The 18,465-nt window shown below is 43.6% G+C and overlaps 1 protein-coding gene and 1 long non-coding RNA gene across 2 annotated transcripts in view; one reads left to right on the forward strand and one right to left on the reverse strand.

Moving 5' to 3' along the window:
- LAMA1 (laminin subunit alpha 1) overlaps positions 1-7,686 on the forward strand; it is a gene marked incomplete at its 5' end in the record, with an annotated part of 155,412 nt that extends 147,726 nt beyond the window's left edge. Inside the window, 5 exons of the mRNA XM_081253245.1 lie at positions 1,940-2,098; positions 2,598-2,751; positions 3,967-4,100; positions 6,467-6,689; positions 7,320-7,686. Coding sequence (XP_081109371.1) covers positions 1,940-2,098; positions 2,598-2,751; positions 3,967-4,100; positions 6,467-6,689; positions 7,320-7,480 — 831 coding nt within the window. The 3' untranslated portion in view covers positions 7,481-7,686. The remainder of the gene's footprint in view (positions 1-1,939; positions 2,099-2,597; positions 2,752-3,966; positions 4,101-6,466; positions 6,690-7,319) is intronic.
- On the reverse strand, positions 4,349-16,528 carry LOC308627301. Its single transcript, XR_014017388.1, has 3 exons — positions 15,997-16,528; positions 10,349-10,383; positions 4,349-5,815 (listed from the first exon to the last, which is right to left on the reverse strand). It is a non-coding gene; the product is annotated as an uncharacterized lncRNA (long non-coding RNA).
- Positions 16,529-18,465: the final 1,937 nt, after the last annotated feature.

Consider the following 18,465-nt stretch of genomic DNA (forward strand, 5'->3'; position numbering starts at 1 on the left):
CCCCAGGGCCTCACTCAGTGTCTGACACTTAGTAGGCACTCAGCAAACATTGGTAGAATGAACAAAAGGCACCAGAAATGTCCTTGGCTTGACGAGAAGTAAATCAAGCCCAGGGTGGCATGAATGGGCCAAACCTGACATCATGGCATTTGTGTCCTTGTGACTAGGACTCTGGAGCACGCTGTATTCTTTTTGTTTTTTAATTTTTGAATTTTATTTTATTTTATTTTATTTTATTATTTTTTTGCAGTACGCGGGCCTCTCACTGTTGTGGCCTCTCCCGCTGCGGAGCACAGGCTCCGGATGCGCAGGCCCAGCGGCCATGGCTCATGGGCCCAGCCGCTCCGCGGCATATGGGATCCTCCCGGACCGGGGCACGAACCCGTATCCCCTGCATCGGCAGGCGGACTCTCAACCACTGCGCCACCAGGGAGGCCCTATTTTGTTTTTTTTATACAGCAGGTTCTTATTAGTTATCCATTTTATACATATCAGAGTATACATGTCAATCCCAATCTCCCAATTCATCACACCACCACTCCCCGACCCCCGCCACTTTCCCCCCTTGGTGTCCATATGTTTGTTCTCTACATCTGTGTCTCAATTTCTGCCCTGCGAACCCGTTCATCTGTACCATTTTTCTAGATTCCACATATATGCGTTAGTATACAATATTTGTTTTTCTCTTTCTGACTTACTTCACTCTATATGGCAGTCCCTAGATTCATCCACGTTTCTACAAATGACCCAGTTTCGTTCCTTTTTATGGCTGAGTAATATTCCGTTGTATATATGTACCACATCTTCTTTATCCATTCGTCTGTCGATGGGCATTTAGGTTGCTTCCATGACCTGGCTATTGTAAACAGTGCTGCAATGAACATTGGGGTGCATGTGTCTTTCTGAATTATGGTTTTCTCTGGGTATATGCCCAGTAGTGGGATTGCTGGGTCATATGGTAATTCTATTTTTAGTTTTTTAAGGAGCCTCCATACTGTTCTCCATAGGGGCTATATCAATTTACATTCCCACCAACAGTGCAAGAGGGTTCCCTTTTCTCCACACCCTCTCCAGCATTTGTTGTTTGTAGATTTTCTGATGATGCCCATTCTAACTGGTGTGAGGTGATACTTCTTTGTAGTTTTCATTTTCGTTTCTCTAATAACTAGTGATGTTGAGCAGCTTTTCATGTGCTTCTTGTCCATCTGTATGTCTTCTTTGGAGAAATGTCTGTTTAGGTCTTCTGCCCATTTTTGGATTGGGTTGTTTGTTTTTTTAATACTGAGCTGCATGAGCTGTTTATATATTTTAGAGATTAATCCTTTGTCCATTCATTCGTTTGCAAATATTTTCTCCCATTCTGAGGGTTGTCTTTTCGTCTTGTTTGTAGTTTCCTTTGCTTTTTAAAAGCTTTTCAGTTTCATTAGGTCCCATTTGTTTATTTTTGTTTTTATTTCCACTACTTTAGGAGGTGGATCAAAAAAGATCTTGCTGTGATTTATGTCAGAGTGTGCTTCCTATGTCTTCCTCTAAGAGTTTTATAGTGTCCAGTCTTACATTTAGGTCTCTAATCCATTTTGAGTTTATTTTTGTGTATGGTGTTAGGGAGTGTTCTAATTTCATTCTTTTACATGTAGCTGTCCAGTTTTCCCAGCACCACTTATTGAAGAAGCTGTCTTTTCTCCATTGTATATCCTTGCCTCCGTTGCCATAGATTAGTTGCCCATAGGTGCGTGGGTTTATCTCTGGGCTTTCTATCCTGTTCCATTGATCTATATTTCTGTTTTTGGAGCATGCTGTGTTCTAACCGGCTCCAGGCTCAGCCTCCTTTCAACACCAACTGTGTGAAAACCTGAGCCATCCTTTAGGATTTCATTCAGGTTATTACTGCTATTTCTCAGATTCCTTAGAAATTATGCATGTTTTCACATTGCTCTAGGTCAAGACAGAGTACTTTAAAAGGAAGGGCTTCATGACGGTTGACGGCCAGGAATCACCCATGGTGACCACGGTGGGAGATGCTACCACGTTGGATGTGGAAGGAAAGTTGTACCTAGGAGGCCTTCCCTCCGAGTACAGGGCCAGGAACATTGGAAATGTAAGCAGCATTTTCTCTCTGGGCCCATTTTGCCTTTACTGTGGTTGTGTTTGTTTTGTGGAGGAATATGTTTATGTTTAAATTATCTTGTTTGGGCCCAGGGCTTGGCTGCAAGATGCATGCCTTTCAAACCACATTCCTAGATTGTGTGATGGAGCTCCTCCTTGAAGCCCAACCAGCCTTCCTGCTGGTTAGTTAACAGTTCCCTTTCTACAGCCACTTAGCCCCAGTACAGTGCAGGAAAGTCTGGCAAATTTGTATTTGCAGATTAGAAAACCCCACATTCTTGATTTCCACAATATTTACTCAAAATAATATAAAACCCTTTTTACTACATTATAGTAGCTTTAAGTTAGACATTCGTGTGAAGTGTTGTGGCAATTAGACTTTTAAAACCGAAAGGTAGTATTTTAATGTGTTTTGTTGAAGTGTAGGGAAAATTTGTGCTTGCCTTTCTCGTTGTCCTCACCATCATCTACTCCTGCATCATTTGGCTTAGATCACCCACAGCATCCCTGCTTGCATGGGGGAGGTGACAGTGAACAGCAAACAGCTGGACAAGGACAGCCCAGTATCTGCATTTGCAGTAAACAGGTGCTATGCAGCGGCTCAGGAAGGAACTTTCTTTGAAGGAAGTGGATATGCAGCCCTTGGTACGTATAATCAACAATCTCGAAAGAAATCTCTGGGGACGCACCTGCACTCCTAAGATGATATGGATCCAAGAATTGTATGATAGGACAGGACCCACTGCACAAGCTGCAGCAAGACCACGTTTCGTGAAGTGTTCTAGTGTATTCTGGTTTCTCAGCTTCTAGCGTAAAAGCCTTCTCACCTCTCGTGCTATCCAGATGGCTTCCTCCCACCAGGGGTGGTGTGCCACTCCAGACAGAGTGCAGCATGTGGTGCTGGTATCATCTGTACTTTCCCCAAATTTACATAAGGCATACTTTCCCTGTCCAAGTTAATTAGGACCTTTGAATTCAAAATCAGTAGCATAAAATCTCTGGACCAGCCAGCCAAATGTGAGTCAGATTTGATGAAGAAATTAACTCCATTTAGATTGTTGAAATATTAATCAGTTGTAAGTAGAGGAATGTAAATCTCTAAAATGCCTTAGAATGTAAAGTCCTCAAGGCTTAGAACTAGCCCTTGTAATACATCTTACATTCTCTCCCCATTTTAGATGCTTGATTTGCTGGTTAACTTCCTGTTTGCACTCAGAACCGTGCTTCTCTGGCCCCTGTTCTTCTATCACAGGGAACTAATTTCTGGGCTCCTTTGCCCTGGGCTTCCAGGAAGGCTCTAGTGGAAGACTGAGGTTGGGAGCGGGGAGGGGAAAAGCCGGCAAGCTTCCTTCCTTCACTATGTGCTTCTAAGATCTAGTAGCACCACCTTCTCCCATTTTCCCTTCAGCCCTGGGCATGGTAACAACTGCCTGCTATTGCTAATATCCCTAACCTATTTCAGCTTTTTTATCACCTGAATGAAAAATTCATTCAATTAAAAAAAAAGCCTAGTGTGGACTCTGACTAATATACTCAGCAAATAATGACATACCCAGTAAATAGATATTGGGAAAATAAAGTGCATTCTTCCTGGATAGATGATGATGGAGCTACATGGATCAAATCCCTTGTGATTTTTTTACCCACATGGCTGTAGCTGAGAGGATGTGCCTGCCTCGGCTCTAGTCAGCTTCATCCTACAGAAGTGCAAGCTGAGGCTCGGGGGTTGGAAATGACTTGCTGGTGGGGGTGGAGCCCAGATGCACAGCCAGCCAGCCCAGCCTGAGGCCATTCTGAGCCTGGGCCTTCCCAGGCAGGGCAGGCCTCACCACCAACTGGGGCTCTTCCTTGGTTTTTCAGTCAAAGAAGGCTACAAAGTACGATCAGATGTGAACATTACACTGGAGTTTCGCACCTCCTCAGAGAATGGTGTCCTCCTGGGCATCAGCAGCGCCAAAGTGGATGCCATCGGATTAGAGATTGTAAACGGCAAGGTGGGTGCTGAGTCTGGATGGGGTCCCCCCGCCTCACCCCAGTGTCAGAGACAAAGCAGTTAAGAAACAGTAGATACATCTAGAACCAAATTTCCAATTATTCACTTTAATGGAATGGAGAAAAGGTTGATTAATATTTAAAAATAGATAATCCTAAAAAAGCTTTTTAAAAATAATCTTTTATACTTTTGAAATTAAATGTAAAGCAAAACTGCAACTACAATACAAAAAACTTTTTTTTCCCCTGAAAACCATCTGAAAGTAAGTTACCAACCAAATGCCCCACTCTCCCTAATATTTGTTAACTTTTTATTTGGAAATCATTATAGATGATAAGAAGCTGCAATGTAATGTACAGGGAGGTCCTCATGCGCCCTTCACCTAGGTTTCTCCAGGGTTAGCATCCTGCATAACTAGTACATCAAATCTATGAAACTGACATTGGCTCAATCCACAGAAGTTAATTCAGTTACGCTAGTTATACGTGTTTACGAGAGTGTATGTAGCTCTTCACAATTTTATCACACGGGCAGCTTCATGTAACCACCACAATCAGGACGATGGTACCATTACCACAAGGCTCCCTCAAGCCACCCCCTTCACATACACACCGACTCCCTCCCCCTGCGTCCCTCACCCTTGGCAACCACTGATCTGCTTTCTGTCGCTCTGATTGTTTATTCACAGCTGTTACATAAATTAAATCATGTAGTATGTATTCTCTTGAGATTGGTTTTTTACACTCTGTCTCATTTCCTTGCAGTTTATCCAGGTTTGTTGTGAATATCGATGACAATTCATTTCTTTTTATTGCAGAGTATTCCATAAGATGGATGCACAACAGTCTAATTTTTTTAATACAAAAACATAATTGTTTTCTATAACTTCCTTATCCCCAGAGGACCAGATGAGAACTTGGGAAGGTCTGCTATACCACTCATCAGACATGGGGAGTCAAGGTGGTGGTCTCTCGGGTCCTCTCTCTCCCTAATGCACTGTGGTCAACTCATGTTGTTGTGGGATTATGATGCTTGACTCTTCCTGAGCTACTTACTGCCTCCTGGAAGGCAAGGAACAAGTCTCTTGATTCTCCCAAACTTATTAGCTTGTTTCTCGTATTTCCCTACTTACTCCCCACTGGGACTTTGGCTCCTAGGATATCCTAGAATGGGGGTGGGGAGGATATAATAAAGTCACAAGTCCTTCACCTCTTCTCCCCCTTTATGTTATCTTCATGTTGAAACAAAAGTGCCTTTACATCCTATTGCTGCCGCTCTGCACTGTGGCTTATAGCCAACATCTTTTCTTAGCTGTACTTCAAAAGAATTTTGAAAATTTTTTTAATCCATTTGTACATTTAAAAAATTTTTATTTTATTTATTAATTTATTTTTGGCTGTGTTGGGTCTTTGTTGCTGCGTGCGGGCTTTCTCTAGTTGTGGCGAGCGGGGGCTGCTCCTTGCTGCGGTGTGCGGGCTTCTCACTGCGGTGGCTTCTCGTTGTGGAGCACGGGCTCCAGACGCGCGGGCTTCAGTAGCTGTGGCTCACAGGCTCTAGAGCACAGGCTCAGTAGTTGCAGCTCACGGGCTTAGTTACTCCGCGGCATGTGGGAATCTTTCTGGACCAGAGCTCAAATCCGCATCCCCCGCCTTGGCAGGCGGACTCCTAACCACTGCGCCACCAGGGAAGCCCCGTTTGCACATTTTTATGTGACATCTGAAAAATGTTATCAGAAGTGTTAACAGTTGCAAAAATGTAATTTCTTATGTATTGTATATTTTACTTCTATTATTGGCTTATTATTTATTCTTTTAAAAATATTTCTAGTGGCTGCCCAAGCCTTTACAGTGTATCTCTTTAATTTGTCACAGTCTACCTTGAAATGAGTAGCTTCACATATAGCATAAGAACCTTACAACAGGATAGTCGTAATTCTTACCTCTCACCTTCTGCACGTCTCCAATTTTTTGTGCTACCACTTGCTGTAGTAGAGCATCTATGGTTTGTCAGAAGGGAGTCAGTAAATGTTCCTTCACAGGTGCTATAGGAACTGACACCCTCAGTAAACCCAGGGGCTCCTGTTGTGCTGAAAATGAGGCACTGATCTGAGGATGCAATGCTAAGATCGTGGCTCAGGCTTGTTCCCATGGAGGTGGCCATTTTCCATTCTGAAACCCCGGGAATAGGATAGCATCAGAATCCTTAAGAGGCTATTTTTCAAAACCATTGTTTGTTTTTCATAGTTAGCCCTCCTTTTTAGAAGAATGCTCTGATTTTTTCCACTCCAAGAACATTATGTGAATGGACTGTGTTCCTTAAATAGGGAAAAATTCACCAAGATATTTGCTGTGTCTATTGTTTGTTTAGCTCTTGTTTCACGTTAACAATGGTGCTGGCAGGATAACAGCCACATACGAACCCAAAGCTCCCAATACTCTCTGTGATGGAAAATGGCACACACTTCAGGCAAACAAAAGCAGACATCGTGTGGTTCTGATTGTCGACGGGAATGCAGTTCGAGCTGAAAGTCTACACACCCAGTCTACCTCTGCTGACACCAACAATCCCATTTATGTTGGTGGCTATCCTGGTGCGTATGTCGTCTGCTCTGCTCATTCACTTTTGAGGGGCATTGCCACTGGGGAAAGTCTTAGTTCATGTGGATATAGAATAGGGATGAAGAAAAATACATGGCTTGGGTGATCAATCCTTTACCATTTTAGCAAGTCTATTTCAGATTCCTAGGAATTCTTGGAAAAATTAAAATAATCTACACACGTAAGGCAATCACTAGGTGAGACGCCGAGAACATCGGATGTGATGTACAGGAAGCTGGATGACTTCACTGAGAAAGATCTTCTCAGATGACCCCCAAGTTGGGAATCATTTTAGGGGTCAGCAATCATTTTAGAGGACAAACATGTGTCTTACGCTCTCACATCGATTTCTGGATTCAAATTATGAATTTTAGATGTTCCAAGTAATTGATACAAATGTTAATAAAATAAAAATCCCTTCTATGACTGTTTAAGTCACTATACCTTAAAATTGTTTATTAATAGTTTTCTATGAATTCTGCTATCACTGAAGCCACTTACGTAGAAAAATATTCTTCTAATTTTGATCTGGAAACCACAAGAAGTTATTTTTGTTCCTATTGTGCTACCTATGTCATTTAGCAAAATTTAACACTATTTATCTTCTCTTCTTTCCTAAACAGCTGATGTAAAGCAAAACTGCCTGAGCAGCCAGACCTCCTTCCGGGGCTGTTTGAGAAAACTCACTCTAATTAAGGGCCCACAAGTGCAATCCTATGACTTCAGCACAGCTTTTGACCTACAAGGAGTTTTCCCTCATTCCTGTCCTGGGACTGAGTCCTGAACTTTGGGGAACTCCTCAGTTGGGAATCATCATTTATATTTTGAGGAGAATTATTTGGTGAATTAAAACCTTTACAGTTCAGATTTCGTTTCCAACTCAGGTTAAATGTTCCCAGAGAGAAATTTTTTGTTTATGTCAAACTAAAACCACATGTACAACAAATACCTCTATTAAATAGTTTAAAATGTAAATTGAATTCACTGGCTCGCTCTTTAAAGTTTTTTAAATGAAACTTTAAAACTGTTGAATATTCTATTGATTACTTGACAGTATTTCATGTTTTGCATTTTGAACTTTTAAAAAATAAAATATCACTATAGACGATAATAGATTAAGAGCAGAGTATGAATACTTTCATTTCTTTATCAAAGTTTTAAGCTCCAATTCCTACAAAGAACATGTATTCAATAATACTACTGGGTACGTTCCAGCAGAGGGCACCAGCTGTTTGCCCCAAAAGCACTTTAAACACCAGCAAGTCACAGGGCAAAGGGAACACAGGAAGAAGGCAGAGCCTCCTCTAGACATATCCTTGTTTGGTAAGGACCTAACCTAACAGAGTATTTTCCAAGACGAAAGAAAAAAAAAAGTGGCCTCATAACTCGTTAGCTCTTCTTTTACTGTTAATTTTATTTTCACTCCTTGGGATGAGACAGTTTTCCTTGATCAGCTACTTTTTCTGGGGGAATGTGTGTAAATTCCAGAAGGAGGAAAATTTTAAAGCCACAAATATATTTTAACGAACTAAGCAGTTTTAAACTAAGATCTCTGAAGGATCATTTAATTCCCTGCAAACATATTTTAGTTTTGCTCTGCAGCCGTGGCTGGAGTCAAAATGGCTACTATTCCATTTGCTTCAGAAAAATGACTCCACTTTGCAAATGCTTACTTGAAGAGAGGTCTCTACCACTCTTAGAAATGACCTGCTTTTATACTATGGAAGGTGATAGGTTCAGTTTCTATTTCTGTGAGAGATTTTAATTTCATAAACAAGGAAGACAACTGTGGTCCTGGGCCCTGTCCTTCTGTGCCTTGCTCATGTTTGTGAACCCTTGTAGCGATCTGCACCTCCTGGCTGATGCAATTCCTTCCCAGTAAACAACTGCATGAAGATATTAGGAAAGGTAGCAGCCAACTGTGGGAGTGCTGTCTGTTCTATAACATCTGGCCATTTAAGGAATTCAGACAACTGCAGACTTAAGGCAGCTCACTTGACAGCTGGATTAGGAAAAGGGCATTTGCCATCCCAGCAGTGAAAATGCACAAGGGGCCCCCTCACTGTGCCGTGGGTGGCCTTTCTGTTCATGTTTCTATGGAAACCATCTACAGCGGGAGATGACGGCTCAGACATTCTAGACCTTGGTTCATCACACTGGGTGAGGAAAAGATGCAAACCAGGACAGACAGCAGGTTGTAGAGTTGCCATGGGCTTTTGCCCCTCTCTCCCCCTCCCCACTTGTTAATAAAGCTAAAGCAGAGTTTGGGCCTTTCGTGGTTATAACTATTCCCAAGGCCTCTCTTAGAAGACCCCCTCAAGGGAGCACCCAGCTCTCTCCCCTTTGGCCTTTACAGAGCATGAGTAGAGCCACCCTTGGTTTGGCTGTCTCCCCATGATGGTAAAGAACCTGGGCTCCAGCTCAGACACCTGGCTCTGACTCTCACTGCAGGGCCTTATGCTGGTTCCTTAACCTCTCTCAGCAAGGCAGGATTCAGGTCTTTAGTGTAAGGTTGCCAGATAAACTACAGGACACCCAGTTAAATTTGAATTTCAGATAAACAATGAACATGTTTTTAACTATTCCACAATATCATATATTTTTTATTTGCTAAATCTGGCAATCCCACTTTACAGGCTCCAAGGGCCTAGAAAGATCGATACCCCTTCCCTCCCTACCAAATAATTCAAAACATTTTTTTAAATCTACACCTTAAAAGACATGCAATATAACTTGCTGAAGATCATACTTTTCCCATGATGCTTTTATTGAAACATCAGATTATTTTCAAAACCTATTTTTGGTGGCCCAAGCATTTGCTTAGTTTGTTAATCCATCACTGTTTTTAAAAATTGTGGTAAAATATAGATAGCATAAAACCATTTTTACTGGGGCTCTCCTGGTGGTGCAGTAGTCAAGAATCCACCTGCCAATGCAGGGGACACGGGTTCAAGCCCTGGTCTGGGAAGATCCCACGTGCCACAGAGCAACTAAGCCTGTGTGCCACAACTACTGAGCCTGCGATCTAGAGCCCGTGTGCCACAACTACTGAGCCCACACGCCTAGTGCTGGTGCTTCACAACAAGAGGAGGCACTGTAATGAGAAGCCCATGCACCACAACCAAGAGCAACCCCTGCTTGCTGCAACTAAAGAAAGTCCGCGAGCAGCAACGAAGACCCAACAGAGCCAAAAATAAATAAATTTATTTAAAAAACATTTTTACCACTATCTTAACCACTTTTTAAGTTATTTAACCACTATTTTAACCATTTTTAAGTGTATAGTTCTCTGGTTTTAGGTACTTTTTTTTTTTTTTTTTGCGGTACGCAGGCCTCTCACTGTTGTGGCCTCTCCCGTTGCACAGCACAGGCTCCGGACGCGCAGGCTCAGCAGCCATGGCTCACGGGCCCAGCCGCTCCGCAGCATGTGGGATCTTCCCAGACCAGGGCACGAACCCGTGTCCCCTGCATCGGCAGGCGGCCTCTCAACCACTGCGCCACCAGGGAAGCCCTTCAGTGCTGTTTCTAAGCCTCAATCTTCTACCTGTAAGGTGTAGTTATGATACCAACCATGGAAAGGCATATATTTGGAAATACTACTAAAATTGACTCAAAAAGAAGGAGAAAATCTGGATAAGCAAATAACACTGACCTTAATCCTCAGTGAAATATAATCCTCAGTCAAACCTGCTGGCAAAAAAAAGTGCAAGGATCAGTTGGTTTAAAGACAAGCTATTAAACACCAGCAACAAGAAAAAGAAAACTAACCAATGCATTTAACACAGCTGGTATAACCTTTATGAGGCCTGATTTATATAATACCTTATTGATTTTCCTATATTATCTGTCTCTACAACCATCTCTAAAAGGATGCATCATAATTAGGGATGATGTACACGTGACTGGATATGGAACAACCATATTCAACACAGGCTTATGAATTAAGTGCCAGTTTAGTATCCAAACCAGAAATTGAGATGAAAATAGATTAAATGCTCTGTTAGAATTGATGGGCCAGGAAGCATGTGTATTCTCACCTTAGAACACTATAAATCAAGGGCTAAGTTGTGGTACCATGAGAAAGACAGGTCTGGGAAGGTTTAAAGAGGTAGCTGTAACTAGGCTTTGCAGAATGCAAAAGCAGCTTTTGTGGGCCACAGACAATTTACAAAGTGCTTTCTTATGCACGGTGTTGTTTGGGTCTAGAGAGGAGGTGTGGAACCATGACACATGGGTCTAAGCTGCCCAGCTGAAAGAAAGGGGAGTGTTAGGAATAATGGGGGACAGGTGGGAGAACGGGCAGGTGGAGAGAGAACAGAGTGGATGGGGCCTAATCATGGAGAGCCCAAAAGTTAAGGAGGTAGGAAGGAGACTGGATGCAATGCCTTATGAAGTGTCAGGGTTTTCCATTAGGAGAGTGGTGTGATGAAACGGTGCATTTGAAATCATAAACTAGCTGGAGAGTGCAGCCTGAGTCAGCCAGTTGAGCAACACTAATTGAGTGGTGGCTGATACCAGGGCAGTGATAAAGGACAAGAGAGGTGTATAGGAACGTTAGAGGCTCCAGCAGTGCATTAGCTTTAGGCAGTAAAAGATCGGGAGCTTGGACAATGAGAACGGTGGTTCCACAGACAGGAGGTAAATTGAGAAAAATTATGAACTTAATTCATAATTAATGTGGAAGATCCCACATGCCGCAGAGCAACTAAGCCTGTGCGCCACAACTACTGAGCCTGCACTCTAGAGCCTGCAAGCCACAACTACTGAGCCCACGAGCCACAACTACTAAAGCCCGCACGCCTAGAGCCTGTGCTCCACAACAAGAGAAGCCACCGCAATGAGAAGCCCATGCACCACAATGAAGAGTAGCCCCCACTCGCCACAACTAGAGAAAGCCCATGCGCAGCAATGAAGACCCAATGCAGCCAAAAATAAATAAATAAATTTATAAAAAATAAAAATTTAAAAAAATGTAATTCTGTACCTTTGAAGTTTGATTAAATTGATCATGGAGTTTAAGAAAAAAATACGAGTGAGAAAGGCAAAATGTGGAAAATCATCTGGCAGGCTAAACTCACTAAGTCTGGCTGGAAAAAAATGTTCAAACTCAGAAGACTCTGTGAAAATCTTTCAATCTTCTAGGTGAGATCAGAAGTGAACTGAAGAAAGCACTTCTTAATAGGCTAACCTAAAAGAGAACACTTTTTCCTCCTCTTGTTGTTATACTGGAATTGAGTAAAGTTGGGGAGAAAAAGGAGAGGAATCCTAAAATGGTAAAGTGACTGGACAATTAGTCACTTTAATTTAAATTTAATTTAAATTTAATTTAAACAGTGAATTATTGCTGACTTATAGCAATTCCCGAAGTCAAGTGAAAGGTATGCATTTGTGTGTGTGTGTGTGTGTGTGTGTGTGTGTGTTTTAGTTGATATATAACCAACAGAAAGTGGGATAGAACTTATGGTCTGAACATAACCTAGTCGATTTCTTACTAAAACACAAAACATCAACAATTCTTCAGTGACGTATAATAGGACCCAGGGTCTACAATACATAACATTCACATTTGTTATGTCCAGGATACAACTCAAAATCTTTCAACATATTGATACATACAACCAGGAAAATAGGGCCAATTCTCAAGGGGAAAAAAATGCCAACCTCAAAATGGAACTAAAAGACAAAAACTTTAAAGCAATGATTATATCTATGCTACATAAGGTCAGGGTAAACACATCTGAAATGAATGAAATGATACAAATTCTCAACAGAGAAATGGAAAATAGAAAAAGGAACCGACTGAAAATTACTGAACTGAAAAATACAATATCTGAAGTGAAAAAAATCACTGGATAGTCTCAATATCAGAATGTAGATGGTAAAGGAAAGGGTCAGCAAACTTGAAAATAGAACAATGAAAATTATCCAACATAACAAACAGAGAGATAAAAGATTGAAAAAAACCCCAGAGTGTCAGGTAGATAACGTCTACAGATCTATCATAGCATAATTGGAGTCCCATAGGCAGAAGAGAGAGTGGTTGGAACAAAATTTTTTCATCAAGAATGACAAAAAGTCCCCCAAATGTAGTGAAATACATACATTTACAGATTCAAAACACTCAGCAAACTCCATACAGAAAAATTTCAAAGAAAACGATGCCTCAACACAATAATCAAACTTCTAAAATCCAAAAATAATTGAAGAATTATTGAAATCAGCTAGAGGAAAAAAGCACACATTACATACCGAGGAACAATGATTCAAATATCTATGAATTTCTCAGGAGAAATCCCAAAGGCCAGAAGATAGCAGAACTACATCTTTAATGTACAAAAAGAAAAGAGTTTATCAACCCAGAATTCTACATCCAGTGAAAATATAAAAGTATCTTTCAGGGCTTCCCTGGTGGCACAGTGGTTGAGAGTCCACCTGCCGATGCAGGGGACACAGGTTCGTGCCCCAGTCCAGGAAGATCCCACATGCCACAGAGCGGCTAGGCCCGTGAGCCATGGCTGCTGAGCCTGTGCTCCGCAACGGGAGAGGCCACAACAGTGAGAGGCCTGCATACTGCAAAAAACAACAACAACAAAAAAAAACAACAACAAAAAGTATCTTTCAGAGATAAAAGCAAAATAAGGACATTCTCAGATGAAAGAAAACAAAAGATAATTCATCAGGAGCAGTCCTGCTCTTGTATCCAGAATATATAAAGAACTCTTATAACTCAATAATAATACAAACAACCCAATTAAAAATGAGCAAAAGATATGAATGGATACTTCACAAAAGAAGAAATATGAATGACCAAATGCAGAAGAAAAGACTCATCATCATTAGTCATTAGGAAAATGTAAATTAAAACCACAAAAAGATTCAACTATATACTATCTAGAATGGCAAAGTGTTTACAAGGACATTGAGCAACTGTAACTCTTGTAAACTGCTGGTGGGAATATACAATGGTTCAACCACCTTGGAAAAGTTTGGTAATTTCTTTAAAAAGTTAAATATACACCCACCACATGTCCATTCTATTCTATTCTTGGTTTTTATGAGAGAGAAATAAAAACATATATCTACACAAAGACTTATAGATACACATCCTTAGGAGATTTATTTGTAGTAGCCAAAAACTAGAAACATCCCAGATGTCCATCAATACAAGAACTGATAAAGTGTGGTACATTCATATACTGGAATATTACATAGAAATAACAAGGAATAAACAATTGATACATCAACAACATGGATGAATCTTAGAAATATCAGAATTATGCTGAATGAAAAAAGCCTTACACAAAAATACATATTGTACGATATCATTTATATAAAAATCTAGAAAATGACTGAGGTCGAGAGAGGAATAGATTTCAAATTGGCATGAGGAGACTTTTTGGGGTGATGGAACTGTTGACTATTTTGTTAGTGGCGATGGTTTCATGGGTCTATACATATATCAAAACCAGTCATTTTACATATCTGCTGTTTAACTGTACTTAATATACCTCAATAAAGTTGTAAAAAATAATTTAAAAATGTTGACAACACAAATCCTCTCTCTTTAGTCCTATGGCTATTAATAGGCTCAATTTAAATTCCACATGGGCATTTGAATTTGTTACATCAAAGCATGCTTATAACACTGAACATTCTTGCAGGGAAGACACCGTCCCTGCAATCACATTACATGACTGACCAGGGACCTGGGGGGTTTGCAGTTCTCCATTAAGTGAAATATTCAAGGTAATTGAAATCTCTGCTTATGTCAGTATTAACTACAAATTTCCATGTGTTTCAGATTTCTCCAATTAACTTACTGTCTATGAAATGATGAGAAATGAATTTTTAATTGATTGAGGATCTGGCTAGGCCCCAGGGTAGTCATTTTAAACCTGTACAAATAGCAGGTAAGAAAAGATAGAAGGCTTATATGATCTGACCCAAAACACTCTGGAAGGAAATTTTAAAAATTTTAAAAAATAAATACAATTCTTCTCAGACCTGTCTAACACGCCCATGCAGAAAACAGGAGAATATGCCAGGGAATGAATATTGAGGGCTTGGGAAGGGGTGGGCTTAGAAGCGGAGGAGGGGAATATAAGGCTGGCTAAGAGAATATTTATTGCTATGCAGGCACTTTCCCCACCTAATAAATAACAAGGAGGCACAAGTAATCCGAATGTTGTTTTAAAATTTTGGAAACAGCTACCTACTTCCTGAATGGCAGCACTGACCTGACAAACGAAGTTTTCCCTGGATGACTTAGACCAAAAGTAATCTATAGGGGAGGATTTTTAGGCCAAATTATGAATCAAGGTCATGCTGATGGAGTTTTGTTTATTACAGAAATGGATCTCAGGGATCAAATGTAGATAATGAACAACAGAAAAAAAGAAAGGAGCCACAAGATCTTATACTTCCAAGGTGTTAAAGACAACATTCCTTCCCTCGATAATATACTGAGCAACTACCGCGCGCCAGTCACCATGTTAGATGTTAGGAATCCCGCGGTAAGCAAAACAGGTATTCGCTCCCATCCTCACAGAGTTTACAATCCAGTGTGTAGGGTGTAGGATGAATGAGATATATATCAAGTTTTTAAAAGAAATCTCAAAACTATATGATTATAAACCACGCTAGCACCCCGATCTGACTTCCACTTCCAGAACTAGGAGAAGTAAACTGATGTTTATAAGCCAGCCGGGCTATGGCATTTTTGTCCTAGCAGCCTGAAGGGACTTCGGAGGACTGATCTAACCTGGCCCTCTGGGGGGCCAGAGGAAGCTTCTCTGAGGACGTGATGGAGATGCTGAGGTCTGACGGCTGAGCATGAAGCACGGGTCTGCTGCTGGGGGGCAAGAGGTTGGAGTGGCACTGGAAGGCTGTTAGGCAGGAGGGACAGATGGCGCAGAGGTGCTGAGACGCGGGAGGGGAGGAACAAATCCTAAGAAACCTGAGCTTCTTAGAGGGCTGTCTCCACCCCCGCCTCCCTTTCTCCCTCTATCCTCAATGCAGCATCCACCCCAAGGTCCCCTGACACGGCCTGCACTGAGGTCACCAGCGAAGGCCAGGGTCTCTAAAGGTCACCTCTCCGGGACCACTTCTCTGCTCAGCAGCCATCAGCGTCCACCTGGGGCAGAGCCGGTGACGCCCCACCGTGTCCCCCGGGCACCGGACAGACCACGCCGAACCTGAGCTCCCACCGCCAGCACCGGGCTCTTACCGGGCGCGGCCCCCGCTCACCCACGGAGCAGCCCCGCCTCGGCCCGGGTTTGGCTCCCTGACCCTGGGTCTCACCTGGAAGCCTCGCCGCCTCGATCCCCGGCGCCCTCTCGGGTCCGCAGCCCCGGCCCAGCCCGCGTCCAGCGCGTGCACGCCTCCCGGTCACTGTCACGGGGCCGTGGGTGTCATTTACTCGCGGAAGGGACGGTGCAAACAAACGGGAGGAGGAAATACTGGGGGACCGGCCGGAGGCCGGCGCGGGGACCGGGCCGGAGTGGCCGGGGCCTGGGCCCCCTCCGCGGCCGGGCCGCCCCCTCGGACGGGCCGCTCCCGGCCTCGGGTCTCGGGAGTCCCAGGAGCCGCCGTTCTCTGTCAGAGGCTCGGCCCTCGCCCGCCTTGGACTCCTGATGGAATATTCGGCCCCGCCGGGTTGAGCAGTTTCATGGTTCTCTGGGACCCTTTCCTCTCCTTAGACCGGGAAACCCGGGGCAAAGTTCTTCAGAGCTTCACCTCCCAGGTCAGCGTTGTGAGGCGCGAGCTACGCCCTGAAATGCGGAAAGCGTCGTCTATCAGGCCAGTCAGGCCCGCGAGCGTTAGACGTGGCGGGAAAGGATGTGCGCCCCGGAAGTGAGGGCCGCGCGCAGCTACTACGTCAGGGGGTGTGGCCTGAGCTCCAAGGAGGGCTTGAGGTGGGCGAGGCCTACCTGGTAGTGGGCGTGGCGATGGGGTGGGATGGGCGGGGTTGCCCTTCTTCAGAGGGGCGGGGGCGGGGAAGCGGGAAGGTGCACAGAGGGACGGGGCCAGCCTGGCGGTGGGCGTGGCGGTTGGCAGAGTGGGCGGAGTGAACCTGCAGCGCGGGGGGGCGGAGTAGGGAAGTTGCGAGGGGGCCCAGAGGTGACTGCCCGGCCTTTTGTGACTTTGGTAGGATGGTTGGTGGCCGTTGACGGTTTGGTGGTGTGGTCTCAGCCCCGGGGGCAGGGTCAGTCATACCCAGGCTGTCCAGCTCTGTAGAAAGCAGAAACCCGCGGCCACCCCAGGCTGCCAAGAGCATCTGCTCCGAGAAGCAAGGACCCTGCGAGGCGCCAGACAGTATTTGCAGCGAGGCTGGACATCGTGATTTCATGATCTCTCTTTTCGTAAATTAGAAAGCAGAGTAAATTACTCTGTTTATCCAGAGTGGACTTGGGACTCTAAGCCACTCAGGACGGGAGGCGAGCGTGTGCCGTTAGTGAAGCAGCCCTGGAACGGGCCAGGCTCACCTGGGACAGTTGCTAGAGGCCTGTGATGGTCCCCTTCTAATAGGAGATTTTCTGAGACTCAGGAGTGCGGGGACAGGTTGCGGGCAGCAAAAGGAGGCCGTTTGTGATCTTCAGTTGAGGGCAAGTTGAAAATAGTGGGGACCCCGGGGCTGCCGCCGCTCCTGGGGAGGCTCTCCCGATTAATGTGGATTTGGGGGCAGGCACAGTCTCTTCTGAACTCGAGGTGTCATCTACCTTTTTTATTCTTTTGCTTCAGACAGCAAGGCCAGGCCCAACAGATGGAAGCCACAGGGAGGCCAGTTTAGACTTGACTGAAGGTAAGGATGCAGCCACCAGAACAATGGGCATCCCCATTCCTAGCACTGGGCAACCATTTGCCAGGCAGGCAGAGCTTGACAGTGAAAAGAGCATGGCTTTGGCAATGAGACGTCTCTCTGCTTAAGGTTCTAAATTGATCATTTAATTCTCCAAGCCTGTATTTCCTCTTTCCTTAAGAAAAGAACATGCTACTGTTCCCCCCAACTGGGGTGTCTTCCTTGTGTTTTTCAGTCAAAGAAGGCTACAGGGCTTCCCTGGTGTTGTGTGGACATAGCTGATCTAAGCTGCCTACTGAAAACAGAGGGTTCCGGGTTCAGAGTAACGGCAAAGCCTACAAAGTGGGCGGGGCCTGATCATGGAAAACCCAACAAAACTACCTCATGCCCATTTCCAGCCAATCCCACTACAAGAGGCAGCCAATTTCTGATGTCTATCACCACATAAAGGAGGTGTATGATTAACCTCATACTACTCTGCCAGTTTTGCAAAGTGGTTCTTCCATCTTACACGCCCACCAGCAATGAGAACGCCAGTTGCTCCATATCTTTGCCGACACTTGGTATTGTAACTCTTTTTTAATTTTGGCTATTATTAATCAGGGTATTCTTGTGTTTATGTAGTGCTATTACATTGGAATTAGCATTTCCCTGAGGGCTGATGATGTTGAGTACCTTGTCATGTGTATCGACCATTACTATACTTCGGTGGAATATTAGTTCAGGTCTTTTTTTGGCCGTTAAAAACATGAGTTGTCTTTCTTTTTTGCTATTGGTTAGAGTGCTTTACATATCCTTGGTGTTAACACGTGCGTGTGACACACACACACAAATTTTCTCCCGATCTGTGACTTGACTTTTCAGTTTCTTAATATTTTGTGGATCCAATTTATCAATTATTTCCTTCTATGGCTAACTTTTTGCTGTCCCATTGCAGTGAGACATAGTGAGGGCCACGTGGTAGAAAAGCC

Source organism: Mesoplodon bidens, assembly GCF_964165515.1.
Source record: "Mesoplodon bidens genome assembly, chromosome: 13".
In the NCBI taxonomy this organism is placed as follows: Eukaryota; Metazoa; Chordata; class Mammalia; order Artiodactyla; family Ziphiidae; genus Mesoplodon; species Mesoplodon bidens.